This window comes from Mycteria americana, chromosome 2, assembly GCF_035582795.1.
Source record: "Mycteria americana isolate JAX WOST 10 ecotype Jacksonville Zoo and Gardens chromosome 2, USCA_MyAme_1.0, whole genome shotgun sequence".
NCBI lineage: Eukaryota > Metazoa > Chordata > Aves > Ciconiiformes > Ciconiidae > Mycteria > Mycteria americana.
In genome coordinates, this window is record NC_134366.1 from 1511260 (window position 1) to 1536377 (window position 25118).

At 48.0% G+C, this 25118-nt stretch overlaps 1 protein-coding gene across 1 annotated transcript in view; it reads left to right on the forward strand.

The window, feature by feature from the left end:
• The window catches only part of SETD2 (SET domain containing 2, histone lysine methyltransferase), a 72254-nt gene that overhangs the window by 4704 nt on the left and 42432 nt on the right, over nucleotides 1–25118 (forward strand). Inside the window, exons 2-5 of the mRNA XM_075492190.1 lie at nucleotides 11556–11571; nucleotides 14959–19400; nucleotides 21653–21784; nucleotides 22675–22803. Coding sequence (XP_075348305.1) covers nucleotides 11556–11571; nucleotides 14959–19400; nucleotides 21653–21784; nucleotides 22675–22803 — 4719 coding nt within the window. The remainder of the gene's footprint in view (nucleotides 1–11555; nucleotides 11572–14958; nucleotides 19401–21652; nucleotides 21785–22674; nucleotides 22804–25118) is intronic.

The window sequence follows — 25118 nt, forward strand, 5'->3', positions numbered from 1 at the left end:
ATCTGCTTGTGGTCCAGAAACGCGGGGTGCGGCAAAGGCAGGGTAGATCTGCAGTGTTTAGCTTCAGGGGAAATTCAAAAAAGGAGGAAAAAAAAAATAGGTCCACATTTTGGCTTCGAGCAGTTGAGGTCCCTGTGGTTTCTGCTAATTCAGATGCCTATAAATCAGAAAACCGTGCATTTTTCCAGGAGCTGGCCGGCTGTGAGCCTGCTGGGAATACTTTTCTCCTTTGGTTTTTGAAGTTTTAGGTCTGCGGATCGGTGGTGCTAGTCTACGGTGGAGTGACTAAGGCTGGAGTGGTGTGTGCGAATGGGACGGGGAAAGTCGTGGCCTCGGGATGCGTCCCTGGGAGGGTGTGCTCGAGCAGTTGGGTTTCTCAAAAATGAGGAAATTCAGCAGCTGTAGGCTACCCAGGCAATATATTTTGAGTTCCAAGTCGTTCCATGTACCTTTAGTCACCCGGACACGTGCACAAATAATTACACACACCACACTTAATATGCAAGAGCAGCTAATATATAAACTCAGCTCTCCTAAATGCTACGGTTAGGTGATCGTGCAGAAAAGAGACGGAGAAATCCCCGGTTTTTGAAAGGAGAAGGCTTTCAGATGGTTCTCTTGTCTTAATTGTTTCTAATTTTCCCTCTGCAATTTAATATTTTCCTTGCGGTGGCTCGAAGTGGGCTTAAAATGGATAGGTGACAGCCTTCCTTCGACGGCCTGTGTTAGCGATCCGTTGACATAATTCTAAATATAATTTGTTTGTGTGTATATTTAGACGGGGAGAGAGGATTTATAAACGCCTATTTTTAATAGACTTAGAAACGTAAAGAAACGTTAACATGTTTGCCATATGTATTTGACCTTCGGCCCAAGTAACAGACTGGCTGCATTTTGTTGTTTAGGTGATTATTTAGATTTATTAAGGAGCCGAGCCGCGGTGTACCGGTGGAACTGTGCAGCTGCTTTGGTGCCACTTCCTCGGCGCTGCAGGAAGCGATTAGGAGCCGAAACGCTGCTCTCCAAAGGCTCGGATCATCGTCGGGGGTTTAACACCCGCGTCGGCGCAGGCACGTACCCCTGCAGGCAGGGCCATCAGGAGCAGTGATGCTCTTTACATTTCACCGCATCCCGGGCTATGCTTCGTTGTCCGTTTTCCTTCCCAGAACTGGTAGGATTCATTGAGAAAGAGTCTTGAGAAAGTCAAAGTGTGGCTCTGGTTTTTTGTAGGTTTTGTAGCACACTTGCTGAAAAGGAATTCTCCCCCCCCCCGCCACTGACATTTTTCCTGACCTGTCCAATTTTTCTTTTTTTTTGTAAACTTCCATAAAAATGCTCCATCCCTGCAGCAGCCCCGGGATCCATCCCAGAGGTTGCCATCCCTCAGAGCATCTCCCTGGGAGCCCCGGAGGCCGATGTGGAGCAGGACCTGAAATTCAAGAGAAACGGGGGCCAGGAGGCAGAATTTGACCCAAAATACCGACATGGGAGGAAGAGGCGTCGGGCTGGGTCTGGGGAAGGAGCTGGAGCCTGAGCGATGCTCAACCTTAAACACCATTTTCAGGACCGAACACAGATTCCCGCTGGCTTTACCCACCGTCACGCAAAGATTTTACCGTTTCCACAGCATCCCATTGCAGTTGTATTAGCGCCTTTCTATTGGAAATGCATCAGCGGAGGTTTTGCAGCTGGAAAGAAAAAGCGTGTTATTCTGAGTTAGCCGAAAACAATTATTTTTAACATTTACAGCCTTCTGTAGCGTCGATGTCCAACGGAAAAAACTCCAGAGCCTAATGCTTGGAGTTTGCTTGCGCAGCCCCTTCCCAACTTGCACTTTTATTGCAAATAAAGGTATAAAGGAGGATGAAGGAGCTTGAATTTATCTGTTCCTCCAGTAATTTCCCTGCCTGGTATCACCTTGTGTTTAGCATTGCCACAGCAACCGGCCGCGATGTTGCAGAGCGATAGCGGGGTGCGGGTTTTCACTCATTAGCTCTCATTTCTTCTTGCCGTGTTAGGCTGGGTTTAATCGCGCTAAAATAGTTTGATTTAAAGCGCTCGATTCTCCAGGAGTTGATGTGACAGGGTGCTTGGGTTTATTTTCTTTTATTGAATTGCGAGTGGCTCCCAAGATGTCTCCCGCTGCTGACTCAACCTGCCGGGCAGGTTTTGCAATAGAAGATTAAACTTCATCTATAATCGCGTAAGAAATAAATACGTTAAGGATTTTATATTAAAGCAGCAACCTTAAGCTTGGCTCGGGTGTTGCAACATTTTATTTACAACACCGAGACAGCAAAGTTTTTCGGGGTGCGTGGTGCCGGTTGCAGTTTCTACCCTTTGAAGTCTGAATTTAGGGACACCCGGTTTTGGGAAAGCGTCTTCTTGTTAAACTTGGGGTGAGCTTGGGGTAAGGACGGGACGTTTTGTGAGCGCAGCCTTCAGTATGGTGAATTATGGAAGCGTTTGGTGTTAAATGCGTGTCTGCGAATCAGAAGGTGATCTCGCTAGGCTGACTCAAGGTGAAAATGCACGCTACAATTTAATGTTTTTACCTCCATGTGAAGCTTGTAGGATATATCTTTCGAGAACTTCTCCTGCTTGGGATGCAGGGGACAGGGCTGCTCCTGCCTGCTCTCTGTTTTGGGGAGAAGGGGATGCCGGGGACCGCTAAGGTGACACATCTCCTCGCCGGGCGTCGCGGGTGGCACGCATCCGACTGCGTCCCGGCGTGGGCAGTGCAGATGTTTCCACCTCCCCCAGTGACACCAGGCTCCTTGGGTCCTGGGAGACCTCCCCAAGGCCGCCAGCGGGGCCACCGGTGTGGTTACCCTTCTCCTGAAGCAGGTAGACTTCTGCAAGCCCAGCCTGCGTGCCGAAACAGAGAGAAATCTTTATTTGCGAGGCGTTTTAGGAGACAAAGATGACTTGCAGTGCCAGGGGGAGTATTTGTCATGCAGGCTTGGTGATGCCTTGATAAGGTCAGGTTAAGAATTTGCTTGCCCACGCAAGGCAAATCCCGCAGGTGAAGCGGGATGGTGATACCTGCTGGAGGTCTGTTCCTGCTGACGGGCACAGGAGGTGAAGAAAAGGAACCCCCCCATGGTAGAAACCCCCATGTTTTCACCCAGTTCAGAAAAGCAGCAGGCGAGAAGTCGCCCGCAGAAGATGCGGCGTAGCCGGTGGGCTGCCCGGGGGTCCCGCTCAGCCCTGGGGAGCGAGTCCTTCCCCCCCTTGTGCCTGCCCTCCGAGGGAGGGGCATCGCCTTTCTGCTCTGTGGGGGTTTTTTTTCCCCTTTTTAGCACACAGACCTGATTACCCAGAGCCATTGCTCCGGTCAGATGAAGCCTCAAAGTCTCTGCGTGTCCAGCAGATACGCGGCAGCCCCAGCTGCTGACTTCTCTGCCAAGAGTGAAGCCCTGTGCTGGTCTCCGGTAGTAATGATCGTAAGTCAGCTTAGATATTTCTGATTATTATTTTTTTTTTTTTAAAATTCAGTATGTTTTCAGGTCCCTCGCCTTCCTGTGCTTCCCCTGTCGCTGCAGAGAAGTGCTTTAGAGAAGCGTTGGTATAACTTGAGCCTTGTATTTCGTGGAAGCTGGGTGTAGCCACTTGCTTTTCAGCAGGATTTAAACACTGAGATTATTTTCCTGCTATCAAACATCTTTTAACTTAATTAGAGCAGTTCAGCTCAGCACATGCTGAACTTTTTCTGTGCAACCTGGTGATTGCATGGGATGGGGATTTGAGCAAAATTAAAAAACAAACCTGTTTTTTTTTCCTACTAATTCCACTAATTCCTTTTCCCTCCGAGCCTAGAAACGTTACCAGCGTACAGCCTGGCAGCGCCTGCAGATGCTGTGCCGCAGCAGACTCAAACGTGACCGTCCCCGCCGGGTTACGACAGGAGATGCCGTACGCGGAGAGGGAGTTTTGCAGAAGGCTGGCACTTGCTTTCTCTCCTTTTTTTAATCAACTCGGAGGGTCTTTACTATAAATCTGCAGCAGAGCGTTCAAAGATATTTGCTGCTTCTCGTGGTGGCAAGCGGTTTTGGCTTGCGGGGCCGGTATCCCCAGGGCATGCGGTGGAGGTAGCCGGGACGTGTAAGGCAAGCTTAGCGAGTCCTAAAAGCTGTTTTTGTGCTGGTATAAGAAATGCCTTGTTGCTTGGTTTTGTCGGGGCTTAAACCAACGCCAGAGTCTTGCTGCTGCAAACACTGCTTGTAGATGTTTTAAAATGTCTGTGGCCTGAAGAACCTGGAAAATAAGTAAAAGTGGGGGGGGGGGGGGGGGCAGATAAAAAGTTGGGAATGGGAATAACCGCTTTAGTGACTTGTTCAGGTTGCACACAGGCTGTTGCAGAGCTAGGAGCTGAGCCCGAGCTTTTAAGCCTGGCCTAACCCTGGCCATAGGAAGGAGGTTTTAATTTCAGCCTTTTTGATTTGTTAGAAATTGTTCAGTGAGGTGGTGAAGGTGATTAGTGAAATAACGACCTGGCCTCGCACGCTGCAAGCAGCAGTGTGCTCTGATGCCGGGAATGCGCCGCGCCGGTTTGTAAAGCTGCTGTGGACTCTTGGTTTTAATGTGGTTTTGGGGTTTCTTTGTGCAACTCCTGGCTGTCCACCCCACCGGTGGTGCTCCATGGGGAGAGAGCGATGTCAAACCATCCTGCATCTTCCCCTGCTTGCCTGCTGGAGGGGATAAGCCGGAGGTGATAAGCTGCATTTGTCTTGGATCCAACCTCATCCTTCCCCAGGGGCGACCGTGGCCCTGGACGGACAGACGGCTCAGGGGTGTGCACACGTTTGAGGAGTTAATTGTGTCAAGTAGGGCGGATGCAGTTTAAGAGTACCTTGCATGTGCGAAACATTTCCTTTTGTTGCTGTTTGTGCCTGATCATGTCAAAAGGAGGTGATTTTTTGAGGCAGGGATTACCTGAAAAGTGACCCCATTTAAATTTTGTTGATGGGAGGATGCTAACTCTAAAATCTGCTGCTGAAATCTCTCCTTCCCTGCTTGGAGAGGAGGAGGAGGAGGAGGAGGAAGCTTTCCAGGGACTGATGCTCCCACGGTACTGAGCCAGAAGCCGTGGTTTCGAGTTAAGCTGTGGGTTTGTGCCCTCTCTTTTTGGCACCGTCTTCCGTCCCCTCCCTGCCTGTCCTCGTCCTTTCCCTCGCTGGTCGGTGCTCCGTCAGTAAATCCCTTGCCTGGCTGCCATGGGAACAGCATTGCTTATGATGATTGCTGTCACGATTTCAGACTTGATTTCTTCTTTAGACATGCCCTGGCACTGAACAGAAAGGGGAGAGCAGGAACCGTGTGCGTGGTGGCGAGTTTGGGAATTCCCGGGCAGTTGTGGGGAAGGAGCAGGGTCCTGCGACGCTTTTATTGGAGCAGAAGACTGGAGACCGCTGGAAATTGGTTTCTTCTTAACCGGGTCTTTTTCCTGAAGCAGAAGATCCTAGCTTCTCTCAAACGCTAATATTGTTAACACATAGATAGCTAAATAGTCAGTACGTGAAGCTTTGGCCAAAAAAACCGCCAGAACCTCAGCCTGTGGCTTTTCACATGCTCCTGCCAATGTCTGTTTTCTCTGACCCAATTTCCTTTGCAAAAGGAGCAGCAGCAAAAGCAAATTGTTTTCAAAAATCATCCTTTTCCCCCTTTATTTCTTGCCTTTCTCTTTAGGGTTGGTCGCTGTCGAGTGGACCTGCCCTGGGAAGGGTCTGCAATGGGCTCCGCTGGACCCAGGGCTTAATTCATAGCTTGGGCAGAAGTCCCTTCGCCGGCGCTGCCAGCTGGCAAAGAACCGGCATTTTAGCTCGTGCCATTTTTTTTTTTAGCCTATATTTTCCCCAGCTGCGGAGAACCGAGTGTAAATGCTCATAGTAAAAATTTATAGCGCTATAAGTTTTCCATATTATGTTGTAATGCTTCTTGAATCTGTTCTCGGTGGCTCTCCTCCAGCCCGATGAGAAACGGGACCCCGGGCTGGCCCGAAGCGGAAGCTACAGCAGTTGAGTTTCTTAATCTCCTTCACGCCTGCTGTTGAAACGGCTCGTGTCCGGGTTTTTTCTCGATTTATAAAGTTCATTTCAGGGGGGTGTATTAGGAGGGAGCGTTCACCGATGATTACGGGTGACTCCATAATCTATGTTAAAAGAAAAATCGCTTTCTGGCATACTTGTGACTGCGCAGGATGTCACTCAGCCCTTAGCATTTTTCTAAATGAAAGAAGGAATATTTATTTTCGGTCTATTCAGCTACTTGTTTTCCTGGCGTGTTCAATCTTCTTCTTTCATATTTCAGCACAGGAAAAGTGATGTCTCTTCCCCCGCTCCAAACTTACAACTCCAAACCCAGAGAAAATGTTGTATAAACCAGGAAATGCTGGTTTAGGAAAGCAGGGGATGGGAGAGCTGGACCTGGGGGACGTGCCGCAGGGACAGGTATATGCTTACAGCTACCTTGACCTCATTTTCTAGAGAGCTTGGCGTGGTTTCAAGCTTCTGTTTAAATAAGAATGTTTGATAGTGATTTCTCCCCTCCCCGGCTGTGCTTTAGCCTTTCCTCTGTCCGGGGCTTTTTGGGGGAAGGAGCAGGATTGTCTATTAACTTCCCTGCTTTTTTTTCTGGTTGTACATTATCCAGTTGTGGTGCAGTATTTTTGGGAGCAGGGACATGTTTGGGTACTAAAAGCATTAAAAGTGCTCTGTACAAAAGATTTCACAGCAATTTAGCACCGTATTTCAGTTAATCATAGGGACCCCGCTGCACATTTGTCCTTGTTTTTTATCTCTAGCCAGCCACATTAGAGACTAATAAACCGAGTGGGCAATAGCACTTCAGACCTGTGAGTATTTTATCGAATCGTTCGGTTTCGAGGATGGCGGGAGCAGAATGAGAACAGCAGCGAGTGCACTTTATCTACCGCATCGTGGTGCACGGCGGCGGCAGAAGCCCAGAGGTGCAGCCCTCCGTCGCCGGCCGGGCAGCGGTGAAATCTGCCTCGATATTTCCTTTTTGGCTTTAGGATCTTGCTGGAACTGCAAATTCCCACCTGAGGTGTTAATTTGTTGTGTGGCCTTCTGGTTTGCTTAGCCCTGGTGTTGTGGATGAAGGTTGGTGGATCCATGAGCAGCTACGGAAGACCATCTACATCCCCATGCTGGCCGGACATTTCTGGCTAACCCGGCCTGAGCGAAACACTCTGGAGGTTGGGATTTCCTCCGGTTGAGTGCTGAGGTTTTGCATTTTGTTTCCTTTCTTCAGAAAGAAAGGTAATTGCCGAGGCAGGTAGGCTTTCAGATGGAGCTATGCTAATGCCTGCACAATACCCCATCGTCAGCTTAAAGCAAGGTGTGCTGAGTGCCTGCTGGGGCTGGGGCTTTTTAGGCTTGCAGGGTTGTTAGTCTTGCAGATGTTTAGATAAGAAGAGCTTTAGGCTTCCAGATTTTTCTCTCTTAAGAAGAAGAAAATGAAAAAAAAAAAAAAAGAGAAGACCTATGGGAGGTGAGGCTCTTCAAGTTTTGTCTTAATGCAGACCAGCATTTGTCCTTTAGACTTCAGAAGCCTGAAGGCATTTTTTTTTTGTTTGCTTTTTTAGCATAAGCAAAGCCTGTGTATAGTTCAGATTACAGCGTGGGTTACATCTTAAAAAGGAGAGAAGTCTCATTCATGTCAAGCTGTTTAAGCATCTAAGAAATGCTGGAGCTGCTGAACCTCAAAATTAAAATACAACCTTATTTTTTATTAACGTGCCCGTGACAAACCTGAGACCTTTCCGTGAGTAAGAAAACTGAAGGAATAAAAACATGGAAAAAGAATGATATATAAGGCCATTGATAAATTTTAAATATAAAGAATTTTGGTAGAAATGTGGGTCCGTAGACTTAAAAAAACCTTTCCTGCAAATACAAACTCCTCTGTATGGCGTGGGGTTTTGGGATTTACTTGCTGCCGCGGTTGCTGTTGGGTGCGATTGTGCATTTGTGGGGTGTGTGCAAGCACACCTTGCTGTTACCTGACTGATATTTGTCATTAGTTGATCAGATCTGACTGGCAAAATTGTTCGTTTAATTTTCACTTTAGGAGCAGACTGATTTTTATTGTTTTTTTAAATGCTAATACATAGGGCTGCTGTCGATAAATAAAAGATGGTACAGTTCCTTGTATTTTTTTTTTTTTAATTTATTAACCACTCGTTTGTAGAGGTCTTCAGTTTTGCTTTGAGTTTTATTTTGGGTTTTAACAAGCCCTTTCTCTTGACGTTCACAGAAATGAGCCAGTGAGTGCATGAATTCAATGCTAATTTTAATAACAGTCTTCCTTTTATGTACCTGCAGATAGCAAGGTGCAGCCGCAGGGAAGCAAGTGGGATTGCTCTAAACCTCTGGGGCTGAAATCCTGCTGGAAAACCTTCGGGTTGTGTGTTTGGATGGATCCCCAGCTCGCGTACGCTCTTGTTGTGCCGGGTCTCCTGCGTGCCAGCTCCTTCCTCAGGCTCGTAACGTGGGGATTTTATGTAACTGCAAACCCAGTGTGGGAGGAATTTGGCAAAAGGTTTTTGAGCGAACAGCAATGCGTTCACTAATTTTGGAAATCTATTTATATTTTTTTGAGACGGGGCGAAGGAAGAGGCTGTAAATGGAAATGTGATCCATAACCCAAGCCAGCTACCTCCTTTATTAAGGTTGACCTGCGCAAGGGCACCCGTAGCGAGGTGGGACGACTTTCTGCTGCCCACGGCTGCTTTAGCTGGTGATGGAGGGGTAATTCAGGAGGGACAAGCCCTTGGGCATAACTGGCTGAAATACCGCTGCAGAGAGAGGATGCTACTATTCCCTCTCTGAGAAGAAATACTTCTCTGTCCACTAGAAATTAAATTGTTCATCATCGAGGGCTATACAAGATACATTATCAGTAATGTCACATCTACTTCGTTCTTACATATTTTACGTTAAACAACCACTTAAATTCATGCAACAGTTTCTTCTGTTTGGTCCCTGCTTAACTGTTTTCTGATATTTTGATTTCTCACTTGCCACCCTTTAAGCTGCTCAAATTTTAGCAGTTTCTCCCCCCAAGGGCAGACAAGTCTCGCTACCAAGTGGCTTTAGAGCAGCAAGATCACCCAGTTCCTAATGCAGCTGGCTTTCTCCTGCAAGATTTTCCCTGGGTTTTGAAGGATCTCAACTAGCTTTTTTCCCCCTTCAATGTATTGCAGTTCTCTTGCCTGCTTTGATCGCCCCGTGCAGAAGCCGGCGCTCTGCCGTCCGCCTTCGTGGAGCGGCTGTTTCGAGGTGGCAGATGCTGAGGCTGCTCTACCAACCTGGCGTCTTGTCCAGGAAATTTACTGCTGTGGCTGCGAGCTTTGAGCAGGACGTGAGCTTAGAGCTGGCCCGGATCGTGCCGTGACTCCTGCTGTTTTGTAGGCATGCCCTCTTGGAAGGGAAAATTTTATTCTTAGCTTTCAGTTTTTGGAGACCTCTACTTTGTGTACTTGCCAGCATTTGAGCTTAATATTGGTTTTATGCAATGCTTCAGCAACAAGAGCAAAAATGGATTGTTAAGAGGAATTAGTTACTTCCTTTACTCCTACAACAGGTTATTAATTATGAATACTAAACTTCATTACCTGTCTCCCAATATATAGCTACTTAAATCCGTGTTCTTATGTATAAAGAGACATTTCTTTTTGGTTTAGGACCACCAGCTTTCATCTGTTGGTTGTTATTCTGTGCTGTATCACAACACATTTGGTTATGAAAGCCTTGAAAATCTTCATAGAATCATTTAGATCATCGAGTCCAGTGTTCACGTTGGGTCTTGTTGGGTCTTGGCTACACTAGACCTCAGCGCTGTTCTCACTCCTTGTAAACGCGTTTTACACTCAAAATGTGTGACTGTCAACAGCGTTGGTGTCACTAAAACTCCACTTTCTGTGATCCTAAAGATGAAACCTCCTTTTAGGCAGTAATTCATGTCAAAGTGCTGTTCTTAGAGGGCTTCTGACCTCCTCTGCATCAGCAGTATTTTGAATTCATGGCTTGCTTAACCCCGTTAAATCGCATATGTGCCCTCGTGTACTCCACAGCTTGCGTAAACTCATGACTCATGTTTCCTCAATGAAAACAAACCCTGTTCTTGCTGCTCTGAGAATGATTTATAGCCTATTAATAAGCTTTATCAATGGGACGTGAGCCTTTGTAGAGGCAGGAGTATGTTACTGCTGGTGATAGGTCTTCCTAGCAGGTTGCTCCTAATTCTCTGTTGATGATAGTTTAAATGGGGAAATAGATGGTTATTGCCGTGCCGTCACCGCGTCGGGTCCCTGCCTGGGTTACGCAGAAACTGAGAGTTTTGGCTTTCTTTTCCAGAAACTGATACTTCTCGATGAGCTGACGTTTGAAGTAAAATCTGTGAACCTTTTCTGCAAGAAATCTTTCACCGTGTCACCGTGACCACGCCAAATTATGGCTCAAAAGCTGATTAAATTTAGCAAAAGTCCAGATGAAAACTACCCCTGTATCTGTAAGGTAGATAGGGAAAAGGCTGTCTGCATGCAAATGTAAAGGTTAGAGCACTGGAGAATGCTTTTGGACTTCTAGTAGAGGAAATAACCGATAAAACAGATGAGCTGTTGACATCTCGGTTAAGGCGTATCGGTAACTGCTGAAACTTCTACGTCTGCTTCTGAATTTTTCCTGTGGGGGCTGAGAAACTCGCTGAAGCTCTCCCAGGTATGGGGCAGCGCAAGACGAGAGTAGTCGTCTTCTTGTTCCTTCTCCTCCCTTGTAGGAGAAACTGCTTTGCTCGTGGTATGGGAGTGAAGAACTTAGGGAAGCAAAGAAAAGTTGGGCTTTCCCGGTGGCTCAGCGTTGGCAGGTTGGGTTGGGATCAAGGTAATGCTCCAAATTAGTTCATTGTCGAGTGGCTAGCTTCCAGAGTACTGACTAATTAATTCTAAGTGTCGTGGTAAATAGCCAGGGCCGCAGATCCATAGCAGGGCATGCAGCAATAAGGTGTTCATAAGTATCTTTCATTTCTGGCGAGGAGAGAGGCAGATACTTTCACTGTTTCTGGGCTGCTAAGGAAAATACTAAAATTGAAAGAAAACCGAATACAGCTTCCTACATCTCATTTTCAAGATTTTTATAGCTGTGTTACCTCTGCAGTGTCTGTTGAAATAAGGCTCTGGCTGGTTTGCAGACCCTCAGAAGACAACACCAAGACAGCAGTTTGCTCAAAAAATGTTTGCTCTGTCAAAGTCCGTGCAGAATTTTCAGCGTTGAAATTATTGAGCTTCGAAACTCTGCCCTGCTCCCCTTCAGAGGTGGTTGGCGTGTCTGCTTGACCGTTGGGTGCTGTTGGTAGGCAGGGACATCTCTTGCAGCAGGATCATTTGTAGGGTTGGTGTTACCCTCGCTCTGCCTCCCCGGGTCCGTCCCGTTTGCAGTGCCAGAGATCTAACGTTACGTTTCTTGTTTCTGCCTGATGTTTACGCCTTCTTTTTATGTTTTCTTTTGCATGTTTTCTCGACTGGATTGCAATAGAGAAGAAGAAAATGAGGTGAGTAAACCCGATTTCTTTCTTGATGTAGCTCCCGAGACATGTGTTAGCCCAACCTGCTTAGTCTGACCTATAGATTTCTTTGAGTCGAGAGAGACTGAGGGTCCAGATAAAGCAAACGGGTGTTATTCTGGGCTGCCTCTAGTTCAGTGGTTAAATCCAGGAAAGAAGGGAACCTCCTTCAGTACCACTTCTGCCATCTACACCCAGGGATGCGACAGCAGAGCGCAACGGTGCCCTTGAGTCATTCGGTGTAGGTAGATGGTGCTTTCTGCACCGCGAGAAGACGATTATTTAAGGACTTAATCTGTGAAAAAAATTAGTTTTGCTATATATGGCTCAACGAATTTAAGGGGAAAGGAGAAAACTTGGAGGGACTGGGAAAGTTTATAATATCCCAGCGTAGGAACGACTGCTGCTAATAATTTTTGATGCTGTGGGACCGTATCTGCTCTAGTTGTGGTGGTGAACATACTGTGTGTCCTCCCTGTGTTCCCGCGAATTGAGAGCTGCAGGAGCTGCAGTGTCGTGTACCTCTGCTGAATGTGCGGAGTGCACTCCGATCGCCTTTTTCTTTCTGCAAAATAGCCACAGCAATGTTTTGGGGAACGTTCCCTTTCTGTAAAACATTAAAGGAAGGAGAACTGCTTTTCTACTAGAGAGCTTTTGCCAGTAATTGCTACCTATTAAATTTCAAGAGCTACCTGTGGAGTATGTTTAAAATTCTGTAAGTCATGTTTTGTTAAACTTGGTGTTATTTAAGAAAAAAAATCCCTGAAGGGGTGAACACGTGAGGGTGAAACATCTGTGCTGAAATGTATCGTCTCTGCTGAATAGGCTGTGAAACGGGGAGGAGCAGAAGCTTAGCAGCTCCTTTTTTGCCTTCAAGTCCTGTGTTTTGTGCAAAGGTGGATGTATCCAAACCCCGTTATTCACCTGTGAGCTCAGATTTCCGATCTGTTGCGCTTGAAGTTAGAAAGATTTTGATCAAAACATCAAGACATTTCCGTAACTGAATTTTGCACGTAAAATAATTTCACAGAAGTTCTAGCAAGAAGGAGAACCCTTGAATGCTGATGCACTGTATTTATTATATTTTTACTATATTTTAATGTAAATATACACAGACAAATTATTTTTTAATATATAATTGGCATAATAGGTGAATCCAATCTCTGATAAGAATTTGGATTCGGATTTGTGGAGACTCCTTCCTTTAGACATCAGGGTATGGATGAAGATAGGAACCTGATCTCTTACTTTTCCGTTGTCCCAAGACATATACACAGCTCAGGCGTAAAAAGGTGTGGATTTCTGGTCACGTAGGGATAATAATTGACCCAGCAAACCCACAAAACGATCTTTCCTTGCTCTTCGGGAGGCTGAGCCTGGCATCCTACAGGAGGGTGGTCTCAGTAGCATTCAGATACCTAGAAACTCGTACCAAACGGGCCGAACGCTTAATTTTGTCCTGTATGCTCCCGTGAATTAGTTTATCTACACTCGTGTATTAGTCTCTGGATCACTTCTGATGTGTGGATTCTTTTGAAAACAGGGATAGTATTTTCAGCCTGGCTTTCTGGAGATGGTTGTGAGACAGTCGTGGAGAGAGGAATGTGTTTCAGAGCTGGGCAAGCGTGTGGACATGCACTTTTTTCCAAGGTCACCATTTGGGTGCCCTTTTAGCCACGGCACTCGTTTAAAAGCATCCATGAAATGGCACCCATATAAATAACACCCATTTAAAAGGAGTGCTTTTTATTTTTTGCACCCCTTTTTTCCAGAACGCAGCTAATCGTCTGCTGGTGAAGATCGAATGTCGTGTATGGTGCTGGGTTGGGTAGCCAAGGCTAGTCACGAGGAGACCGTGACATGCTTTTCACAATTAAAATAAAACCCCGTGTGTTTCATCCAAAATGAGGGTATTTTTGTATATATGATGTCCAAGGGTGCGAATAGAATGAGATGGGGTTTCCATTCCACCAACGTCTTATTTAATAATTTACTATGGTGCCTTTAGCCTGAGCAGCTATGCATTGTTTTACAAAAGTTAAAGGATAACAAAGTACGTAATAATTCACAGTGGGTTGCGGGAAACCGCTGCTGCTGCCAAAGATGTGTTCATGCAACAGTTATGGGAGTAAAACCCAGCTCTGTACAGTTTTTATACTGCTACAACCGTTTCCATTGGAGTTATGCTGCTCACACAAAATGTGAGGACGCTAATGCAGTTGGGATTTGCGGGGATAAAGACTATTGACAGCAACACCCTTTTACCACGCTGCGGCAACGTTCGTCTTGAGGGATTGCACTCCTGTGACACAGCTTTTGCGCGGATGAGCCCTAAGCTTTACAATAGTTGGAGAAATGCTAAGAGGGGTAAACATACGGTGCTTTATGCTCTGAAAATTGCTAATCTCGGGCTTGGATAAATGCATCCTGAAAGATAAGAGGTTCCCATCTTGAAGGAGCTTTGTCGCTCTAGACTTGCTCCATTTCCAAAGCCCCAGGGTTCAATTGCGAGTGCTGTCACAGCAGCTTTCTTGGTGGAGATCCTGAGCTCTTAATATCCTAGAGAAGATGACCTTCAGCTCATTAACATCGCAAACGAACGTACTTGCTGTAGCACGGTCCTCGCTGCAAGGTGGCGAGGGAGCTCCTGGGCAGGAGATGGCAGATAGCTTCTGGTGAGATGCACGTGGAGCGTACTACAGTCGCTTGGCCTGGAGGTGACAGAGTCCTCACGCGTGACTAAGTCCTGATGGGAATTCTTGGAGGTTGTTATACCAATACTGATCTACGCCTGAGCCTGGAAGCTTATTAGGAATTCCTAATGATTGAGAGAAGGCTGTTGGCAAGAGGTGGGAAAGGACGGGGCTTAAAACTCCTGCTGTAATTCTGGGTAGTCCGATTCATGCTGAAACCAAATGCATCCAGGTGCAGTCTCCTGGGACATGAAAACAAACACACTTAAAGCTTAAAAATGCAGGATATTTTGTAGCCTGGGACCACAGAAACAGCACAACTATCTCTTCAATTAACTTTATATGTTGAACCCTATCTCTTTTTAAAAAACCTAAGAATTAAATGAGAAAAGAACTTTCAGTTTGCTCATTAATAAGTCAGTTAAAAAGCCTCAGCCCAAACCCCGAAGGAGATTTTGCTCCAAACTGGAAATGACTGGGTAATTGATTCTGTTCGAGAGAGAGCCGGCGCAGAAGGCGGCGCGGCTATGCTATCCCAGACTCCAGCCCAGGGTATCAATTTCTATTTTTATCGTCATGAAAAATTCAACAGGTAAAAGGAAATTGTTCAGCATGCCTGTAGAACAGAGTTAAAATCCCCCAAACCCAGTTCCTCTAACTGCATCTTCTTCTTCTTTTGCAGGGCAAGCCTGAAACCGTGCAGAAAGCTGGCTTTATCAAAGGCCCGGTGTTCAAAGGCATTGCTTCGAGTCGCTTTTTGCCCAAAGGCACCAAAACAAAGGTTAACCTTGAGGAGCAAGGAAGACAAAAGGTGTCTTTCAGCTTTAGTTTAACCAAGAAAACCTTACCGAATAGATTTCTGACTGGTCTCGGAAACGAGAAACAAAATGAAACTCAGAACTCCCCAGCAGTACCCCTTCAGGCTGACTTTAACCCCAAAAGCAAAATGGACTTGGGGGATGCCGCTGGTTCAGCTGAGGAGTCTTCACCTCCAAAACCGAAGGTAGAATTAGGGAAGATCCATTTTAAAAAACATTTACTTAATGTCACAGCAAAACCGCCACCAGCTGCAGCAGCAACGCTACCGCCACCGCCGCCGGCTGTGGCACCGGTAACGGAACCGGTGGCATTGGCTGCGGACTTTCCCTCAACGCCACCGCCTCCCCCGCCTCCCCCTCCGCCGACGGTGTCACCAGCAGCATCGATGCCGGTTCCTGCAGCGGCAGCCTTGCCACAACTGCCAGTAACGCTGATGTCAACGCTGTTGCTGTCGCCGCCCGTGGAAGCTGAAGTCCCCGCTTCGAAGGAGCCGTGCCATGCGGTACCTAAGGAGGCTTTGGAGCCGGATGTCAAGCAGGATGCGGTATCGCGCGGTTCGGAAGAACGTGTAACTCAAAACACGCCCGAGCAGACGGAAATAACTCCGCAGAAGGAAGATTCCCATATTGGGAAAGAGGATGAGGTTTCCGACAGCTCTAAAGGTGCTCCCCTCTGCTCCCGGAGGCAGGGGTCGAAGAGGAAGTTCTCCCAGTCCGACGGCACGCTGCTGGGCTCCGAGTCCGACGAAGATTCGGTGAGGACCTCCTCCAGCCAGCGGTCACACGAGCTGAAGATATCCAGTACGGAAAAAGAGAGAGATCCCAGAAGGAGCTCCACGTCCCTCAGAGGTGACGACCTGGGGAAGTCCTCCTCGCGCTCCAAGTCGGACAGGGATGAGAAGTACTCGAGCTATTCAAAATCGGAAAGAGATTCGCGGTATGCGTCTTCCCGCTCTCGATCAGACAGAGAGAGAAGGCGAAGCCGGTCTCATTCCCGTTCCCGATCCGATCGGAGCTCCCGAACCAGCTCTTCCTACTCCAGGTCAGAGCGTTCGCATTACTATGAATCCGACCGCAGATACCATCGGAGCTCCCCGTACAGGGAAAGGTCGAGATACTCCCGTTCGTATGCGGACAGCAGGGCGCGAGAGAGCTCGGACTCGGAGGACGAGTACAGGAGGACACATTCCAGATCGAGCGACTCGAGGCGTACGTCATCCCACTCCTCCTCCTCCTACAGAGACTCGAGGACTTCTTACTCTAAGTCGGACAGGGACAGCAAAGTAGAGTCGTCTCATGCCGACGTGGAGAGGAGAGGAAGGTCTTCTTCGAAAGCAGATAGAGATTCAAAAAGGACTTCAGAAAGTGAAGTAACCAAAAGGTGCTCTCCCCTTGATGAGCTAGGCTATCGAAAGGGGACATCCCATTCTAAGCCCGACAGTAATGTGAATTCCTCCCGTTATAAGTCCACCCCTTCAAAGACCCCCGCACCAAAGCCTGATAAATTTAAGAGTTCTTTCTGTTGTACAGAATCGATCGAAGAAATAAAACAGCAGTCTAATTCTCTAGATTTAGAGACCTCTTGTCTAAAAAGCAATGAGATCAGGGTGTCCATTGCGAAAAAATTTGAAAGGGAAAAGACACTTTCTCCATTAAATCAGTTAAACGATTTGCCCGCTTTTAAAAAGGCAGACGAATCGAAAGCGGGTTTTGCTAACTCAAAGTCCGAGGAACTTACAGGAAACGAATGCCACGACAGTGTTAAGGAGCAAGAAACTTTATTAAAGATAAAGCACGATCAATTAAGAACGTGTTTCCCCATGGAGTTGAGTGTAAATGGGTCCCCGGAGGATAGGGCCGATGGTTTGGCAACTTCCAGTGCCTCCAAAACAGAGGATGTCACCGCGTCTTCTGATGATAGCCTGTTTCGGTCAGAAGCATCGCCTGTCGTGAAGACGAGTCCATCGTATCCGTTGCCATCTAATGGGTTTGAGAGCACGTATGTGTCTCAAGAGCAAGAGCCGGACGATTCTCGGGTGCAGTCCAGCGAGTGCAACAGTCTGTTTAGGCAAGCAGAGGCTCCGGTCTCGCAGCAGCAAGGGGAAGCCATCCCTTTGCCCATCATGAATGTAGATCATACTAAAACTGTACCGAAGAAGCTGGATGATCAGGCGACTCCGTGCGACAAAACCAAAGAACCAGTTTTTTGCTACATTTCAGACAATGCCACCCCTGCTTTGTATCATTCGGAAGTTGAAATCGAAGCAGAACCAGCAGATTTAAAAGTTACATCCGAGACTTTCCTGGACATGCAGGTAGAGTTGCAGACCGTTACGTGCGATTATGAGAGCACGGAGGATCACCCCTCAAAGTCTGCCTGTGACGATGAGCAGGGTCACCCTTCCCATAAAATTAGCCTGGCAGTGGAGAGCTCGAGCAGGGATCCTTCCCAGGATGGCTGTTCCCTGAGGGTCAGGTCGGACCATCCCGTGCCGGAGGAAAGCGTCTCTTCCAAATGGGACGTGCCACCGCCGGATGGACGCCAGGAGCTGCCGCAGCATTCGGAAGCCGAAGAGGCGCTCGAGTTGAATACTCAGCACGTCGATCTTGGTTTGGCAAAAGGCAAGCCATCGTTCCAAGATGAACATTCGTACTATTCGGAAGTGCTGCTGGAGCACCGTGGCAGAGAAGTCGTGGAGGAAAGTGCTGTTTCCACTGAGGGAGTTGGGCCAGATGATTTGAGCGTTCGGTGTCCCGGTGTATTGACTGAGAAGGATGAGGGAGACGAGCCCTTGGTGGCTTCGGCTTTTCCAGATGCCTTGTTTCCCTCTTGCGATGTTATTGTCACTGCAGAAGAAATGGAGATGGTAACTCAAGCCCCGACGTGCGACAGCAGCGGCAACGCTGCTGAATTTGTTCCCGCTGGCCGTGACGATTACTCCGACACGGGGGAGAGCGACAGCGAGGGGGGCAGTGAAGACAGTGACACGGACGACTCGGATTCTGATGACGGCGCCCCACGGAAACGGCTCCAGTCTGTTGTGGTCGTCCCGAAGAACTCGACCATCGCGATGGAGGAGAGCAGCCCTGGCTCCTCGCGGAGCAGCCAGGGCAACAGGCGCTTCTCCGACCACTGGGACGATGAGCGACCGGAGCCCAGTAGACCCTACTATGAAGAGAGATCAGAGAACATGGCGAGTAAAGGCGGTCCGCAAGTAGAGAGCAGATGTTCTCCTAGAGGGATGGAGAAGAGTCCGGCAACTTCTACCGAGCTCAGCAGGAAGGAGATGGAGGAGCTGCGGCCGGATCCGTGCCAGCCTCAGAGCGACGGTGTTGACAGTACGAGTCAGGCAGACCTGACGGCAGACTCCCACGGCAAACCCAACCCAGATGAGAGAATGACGTTGAAGGAGCTGATGTCCATTGGTAGACCCATCGGCCGACAAGACGAGCAGCCGTTTTGTCTGCCGGAGAGTTTCGAAAGCGCCGATAAATCCCGACACCAGACGAGCTCTTCCAAGCCAGACAGTAGGCAAGGGAAGGGTGGGCTTAACCAGTCTGGCCTCGGAGACTTCCCCAGGCTGGACGGTTTTCATACGGCGGAGGATCTGGGTGGTTTGGGCTGGGACTTCTCCCAGCCGGAGAAGCCCAGTAGCACCTACCAGCAGCCGGATAGCAGCTTCGGGGTCTACTCGGGCTACGTTTACCAGCCGGGCTCGGGAGCGTACGGCAGCTCTCAGAGTTACTGGCAAGGCAACGGTTATTGGGATGCAAGGTCCGCTAGCAGACCTTCTGCAGTTAATTATGAACGAATTCAAGGGCAAGTACCGGATTCTCTAACGGAAGATCACGAGGAGTACGAAGAGGATGACCGTTGGGATGATGACTGCAAGCCTCGTTTTCCCAGCCCCTCGAGTAAATGCCAGGTGCCCGGGCAGAAAGAAAAAGGCTCGGTGCAGGCACACGAGATCAGCAGCAATTCGACCAAGGAGCCGGTGCCTGGCGGGGAGAAGAAGGAGGAGGTGAAGGTTTTGGAAAAAAACGATGCGAAAGAGCGAGGTCCACCAAAAAAAAGACGCCCGGAGTTGGAGAGCGACTCTGAGAGCGACGTGGACTCGAGGGAGAAGAAGAAGGTGAAACCGGAGGGGGAGCAAGTGGAGTCGGCGCCGCAGGACTCCTCCATGGTGGGTCGGTTGTGTATCATGGACGACTTCAGAGACCCCCAGCGCTGGAAGGAGTTTGCCAAGCAAGGAAAGATGCCCTGTTACTTTGACCTTATTGAGGAGAACGTGTACTTGACAGAAAGGTAACTGATTTTTTTACCCTTTTTTTTTTCCCCTTGCCTAGAGCAATTTTAGGTTTTAGCTTATATTTGATTCTGTGATAGTTTGGGGTTTTTTTTACGGCCAAATGGGCATAATTTGGAGGGAGGGAGGGATGTCGTGTTCCCAATGTCTGGCAAAGCTGCTCGTAGAGGAGACGATGCTGGGCAAGTGTTTATGCTCCCCTGGGTCTCTTCCCCTAAACAGAAAACCCTGGTTGGGCCCAGACGTGTCCCGGTGATGGGAAGAGGTGGAAGATTGGAGGGTATGGGGGGAGGATGATTTATTTATACCCTCTTCTCAGTCATCTTGCCGCATCCCCTTTGTCTAATGTTGGTTTGGGTATCAGGCAGGACTTGCACGCGTGGGATTACAGGCATCAGCACCAAGTAAACATGTTATTCTTGTACCCCTGGTAGTTTGTAAGAGTAATTCAATTTTTTTCCGAGCTTTTTGCTTCATTCTCTATTACCCATCGTTCATCTGAACGTGGTGCGGCTACGTTAGAGCCCAGAGCAGTATAGCAGCATCACCTCTGGGCTTGCCAGATCTTGTCTGTTTAGTGGCCCCAAATTTAGTGGCCAGCTCGCTCCCTCTCTGAAGACCCAGGGAAATCTGTCTGGGTGTGGGAAAGGTTTAGGACAACCAATGTGTGTTTGTAAAGGCTTTGGTTACTCGCGTGTAATTATTTGCCATCTCAGATGAGTTATTTTAGATCTAGCAGACTGTAATTTGAAATATCAGAGGGTCGCTGTTGGCTGCAGATTATCCTTCTCCCTTTTGCATGGGAATGTTGAACAGGATACGATCCCTGGAAAATAAAATCATCTATTCCTGAGCTTTAGAGATGATTAGTAAGTGTGTTGCTTCAGGGCTCAACTACCTTCATCCTTGCCAAAAAAATACTCGCTCGGGCTTTAATGCGTAGGTGAGAGCTCCTTGCGAGCTTGTAACCAATTCTTATTCCTGGCACAGGCTACGGTAAAGCCTTCTGATGATTTTATGCCTATTTAAAATCTTGCCGTTTCATTGAACGTCATGGTCCTTTTCCATCTCGTGATTCCTCAAGGGTGGTTGAGTAACGGCGTTCCTGCCGACCCTTTGGGTGCCAAGCCCCGGTGCTCGCCAGCAGCGAGGGCACCGGCCGCGGCACCGGCTCGGGGGGACGCTTCACACGGGCCCATTTAAACCCGTGTTGGGGTCTTAACACTCAAGGCTTTGCCGTGTCTTTTGTTCACTAGAACGCCTTTTTTTGTTTTGTTTTTATAAATGTATTTTAAAAGATATTCTCGATTCAGAGTCTGAATACTAACCACTTATCTGCGGGTAAAACCTGCTATTTATTTCAATCCAAGCCTTTTTGCTTATGCCTTTTTTTGTCTTGTTGGGATCCACGCTCCAAAGCATTTCCCTAATCATCTCACGGCAACTAAAATATCAATTAGTAGATGCCTTTGATGCCCTACCTTTTCTGTAACTACCGTTTTCTTGTTGTCTTTTTCATCATCTTATTTGACAGTTAAGCAGAGGTGTAAGTAGCTAAACCCTCCAATTTGCTTTATTAAAAGAAAGCTATTTTAAAATGGTACGTGCGCTCACCTAGTGGTTTATATGTTAATATTTTAGAAGATAGGTTTTCTCCTGGCCTTTGGATCAGCAAAACCCAGTGGACTGTTACAGAATAGCTGAGGTTGGAAGGGATCTCTGGAGATTGTCTCCGTAGTATTATATACGATTACAGAATATATAGTATTTCATGAGAGGCTAATCAAAGTTTATCCTTTTAGTTTAAACCTTAGAACTTGTGCTACGTGGTGAGAATTCCTCTGTCTAGAAAAATCAGGGCTGAATTTTCTGGCAGTTGGTTTCTTGCGTGACAAAACGAAGGGGTTTTAGTCCTTCCTCTGGCTGTAGGTGTGTGTGCGTGCGCCCATCTACGTTGAAAGTAAAATTGGATTGTGGACATGGAGGAGAAGGAAAAAAAGGTAAATATGCTGGGATGTCTTTCTGAGAAATCATCTTTTGTGAGCAGAAAGTCATCACCTCCTGCTCAAAAAAACCCCAGGGTCCTTGGTTACCCCTGTACCTTCTTGTGGTTGTCCACAGGTAATCAATCCATATGCCCAGGTTCTAGAGAATAAATGAATTTCCTCCAGTAACAGCTGATAAAGATTGAGGAGTAATTTCTCTACCCAGATGCCGTCTAACCTATATTTCAATGCCTCGTCTTCAATAGGAAGAAGAACAAATCTCACCGGGATATTAAGCGAATGCTGTGCGAATGCCCTCCTCTCTCCAAGGAGGAGCGAGCTCAGGGGGAGGTTGCTTGTGGAGAAGACTGTCTCAATCGCCTGCTCATGATAGAGTGGTAAGGAGCGTTTCATGAGTTGCCGGAGTTGGGCGGTGTTGTCCACGAGGTGACCTGGGAGCCCCTAAAGGAATTCAGACTTTCCTGGGCAGTGGCAATGAGCTGTCTGTACGCTCTCACTCCACTGGTGTGGAGCGATCTTCAGAGCCGGCATACCAGGATCTGACCTTAGATCTTCTGCAGGAGGCTGGACCGTAGCAACCTCCCGTTAAAACCTGCTGCAAATGCCTGGAGTCTTCTGCTCCTCGGCCGTTACTCTAGTCCATCGTAAGCATGGTTGGAGGGAGCCAGAAATGCAAACGTAGCTCTACTTGAGATCCTCATTTCCTTTCATTTCTCCTTTTGCATCTCTCTCCTCTCCCCAGAGCCTCACCAGGCTACGGCCGTTGTCTCCTTTTCCCTCCGGGAAGAAGCTACGAGAAGGGGGAGCTCTGCTGTGAGCAGGAGGCAGGGGACAGGGCGCTTAGTGGGATTCACCCCCTGGCACGAGGATTGTCACCAGCTGGGGTGGGAGGAGAGGAATTACCTGGCAGAAGCCCTGCCCATTTTTTTTTCATTTCATAGCCCTGGCAGTAGATGCAGGGGAAGGGGATATCTTGGGGGAAGAACCCATAAAACATGGGGAGAAGAGGCCAGTTCATCCCATTTTGATGATATGACATAGAAATACAGCAGCATTCGCATTCCAAATGTTTTTATCTTCTTTCCAGAAATAAATTGTCTGCATTTGCATGTTGACAGTCAGATGGTTATGCTTTTTATAGCAAAACACGGTTGAAGGTTTTACACTGAATTGATTATGGTTCCTTGGTATCTGTTTCCCATCTGAGCCGTTTCCGTTATCGCTGTTGTCCTGCTGGGAATTGATTTGTTCCGTTTCTTTCCCTTAGTTCTTCCAGGTGCCCAAACGGCGACTACTGCTCCAACAGGCGCTTCCAGAAGAAACAGCACGCAGATGTTGAAGTGATCCTCACGGAGAAGAAAGGCTGGGGGCTGAGAGCTGCCAAAGATCTGCCATCGTAAGCCTTTGCTCTTCGAACGACGTCCTCGTGCTATTTCACTCCCTCGCGAAGGGAAAATAAGTTGCTTGTGTTTTCCTGGTTTCACTGACGTTGGGGATTTGCTGAGGTTCTTCCAGCTTTATATACTGTCCTTGTCCTCTGTCAGGTGTCCCTCTTGGTTATCAGCACGTACGTATCCACTCATTATGTGTTAGACCTCCCACTCTGGTTGTGCTCTCTTCTCATTAGGGTTTCTGACAGTCTTGCTGTGGCTTCATCTTGTGTTTAATCTGTCTTCCCGTCTTTCTCTGTCCCCACTACACGGCGTCAGAGGGGCACGCGCTCTGGTTGTGTCTCCTCTTTTTCTCTTCTCGCCTCTGCAAGACTTACCCTCTTCTCGAGTCCTCCTCCCCTTCGGACTACACGAAGATCCCGTGGGGATCCTTCCTCCCTCGTTAGCCTGTTGTTAGTTAACTGCTCCACTTCGAAGTGCTGGTTTGACATCAGCCACGCTTACGGATCCGACTCTGTCTTTGACCCTGTTTCGCTCCAGTCGAATGATATTTGCCCGTTGTGCGTGGATCAGTGCCTTTATCGACAGTGTCTGGCACAAAGGAGCTGGTGGGACTTGAATGCAAGGGCTGCACGGTGTTCGAACCCCTCCTAGGTCCACAGCAGGATAGATGCCGATCTTTTGGGAATTACGGTCCTCTTTGGAAGCTGTTGCACTCAAAAAGTGAGTGTGACTGGGAAGAAGGAGCAGGTCTTGAGATGGGAATGCCTTTGCCCTAGGTAGGGTAAGTCAAGGAGTTGCCTTCTGCCTTGCCGAGCCAGCGCTTTCTCATACTCCCAGTAGTAAAAAGAGCTTTAAATGAGGCTGTGAGAGAGGAGCGAGGACATTCAAAGAGCTGCCGGGGGCTGGAGCACAAGGTACAGCAGGAGGAGCGGGACGAGCAGGAGGCAGCGATGGGGTTTGCTGGGAGAAGGGAGCAAGGCGGGAGACGTCTCCAGGTGAGAGCGGCTGTGGTGCGCTGCCACGCTCCTACGCTAGCAAGACCCGGGTGGATTTTTCTCCCCTGGGTTCAGACCTCACCATTTGTGTGTGGGTCGTGTGGGCGTGGGCGTCCGCAGATCCACGCAGGGCGAGCAGAAAGCGGTCGTGCTGCTCTGCAGATGAACAACAGGCTTTGTAGAAGAAATTGCTGGAGTGTCCCGCCGTGGGGAAGCAGTGCTGTGCACTCAGAGTTTCGCCAGGCTCCGATTTCCGTCTTAAAAGGCTGTGGGATGGGCATGATGAGTCTGTTCAGTCTCAAGCGCACCAGAGACTGAGCTTCAAAACAATCTGCCAAAAGACTTTTTTGTAGCTCTGGATATTTTAGTGAGTTTCCGTGGAAACTCCGATTTTTTTTTTTTTTTTTTTTCTTCTGTTGAAGACAAAGAGTACTGAGGAATCCAGCGGTGTTTCTGACACTTAAGAAGGCCATAGGTCTTACAGCTATATCGAATATATTCTACTGCTGTATCGAATATATGAGACTAATTCACAGGAAGATACGGGGAAGAGTTTTGATTGCTTTAGAGAGGTATGCCAAGTTATCTAAAATGCAGTGAAAACAAGTCTGCGTTTTCAGCCGAATATGTTTAACCGAGAGCGCCCTTCACACTGTATTTATGTAAAAGATAACGGCGTTTAAGCGATTGTTAAAACGAGCGAGCGCTCTCCATCACCGTTCTGTTGCACAGCAACTGTATCGAAGAAGAGGGTGAGCACCGTGGCATTTTCTGGCTCTTGATTTTTCCAGATTTGCCGGGTAACCCGGGGAGTCCCTGGTGCTGCTGCACGTAACCTCTGCGAGAGCAGGGTCCTGTTGTTTTTGGAATAACGTGCACGCAGGGAAGCGGTAGCGATGGGGACTGACGCAGTGCTGCTGCCCCATGTGGAAAGATCAGGTCCAGTTTGATGTAAAGTTTTAGGCATTTCTTTTGAAGACAAGCTATGGAGGTCGTAGTAAAGGTATGGCTGGTAGTGAACAGCTCACCGTAGCGAGCATCGTGTCTGCTAGGTGTGCTAGGATCAGGAACGTTGAGAAAGATGGGAAGGAGATAAAGCGTGTGAAGACTGCCTTGGGTAAGAGGGTAAATAAATCAACAAGAGCAGCGAAAGTATCTACTGCAGTTGGCCTGTGCGTGCCGAGGGATTTGGATGTGGCTCCTCAACACTTGATACGGCGACTTCAGGCTGGGGCTGGCTGGAATATTGCTTTTGTTGGTGTGTGCGCTATTCTGAAAAGCTGCTGTTTGGAGAGAGACTTGCAGACTGGCAGAACATTGCT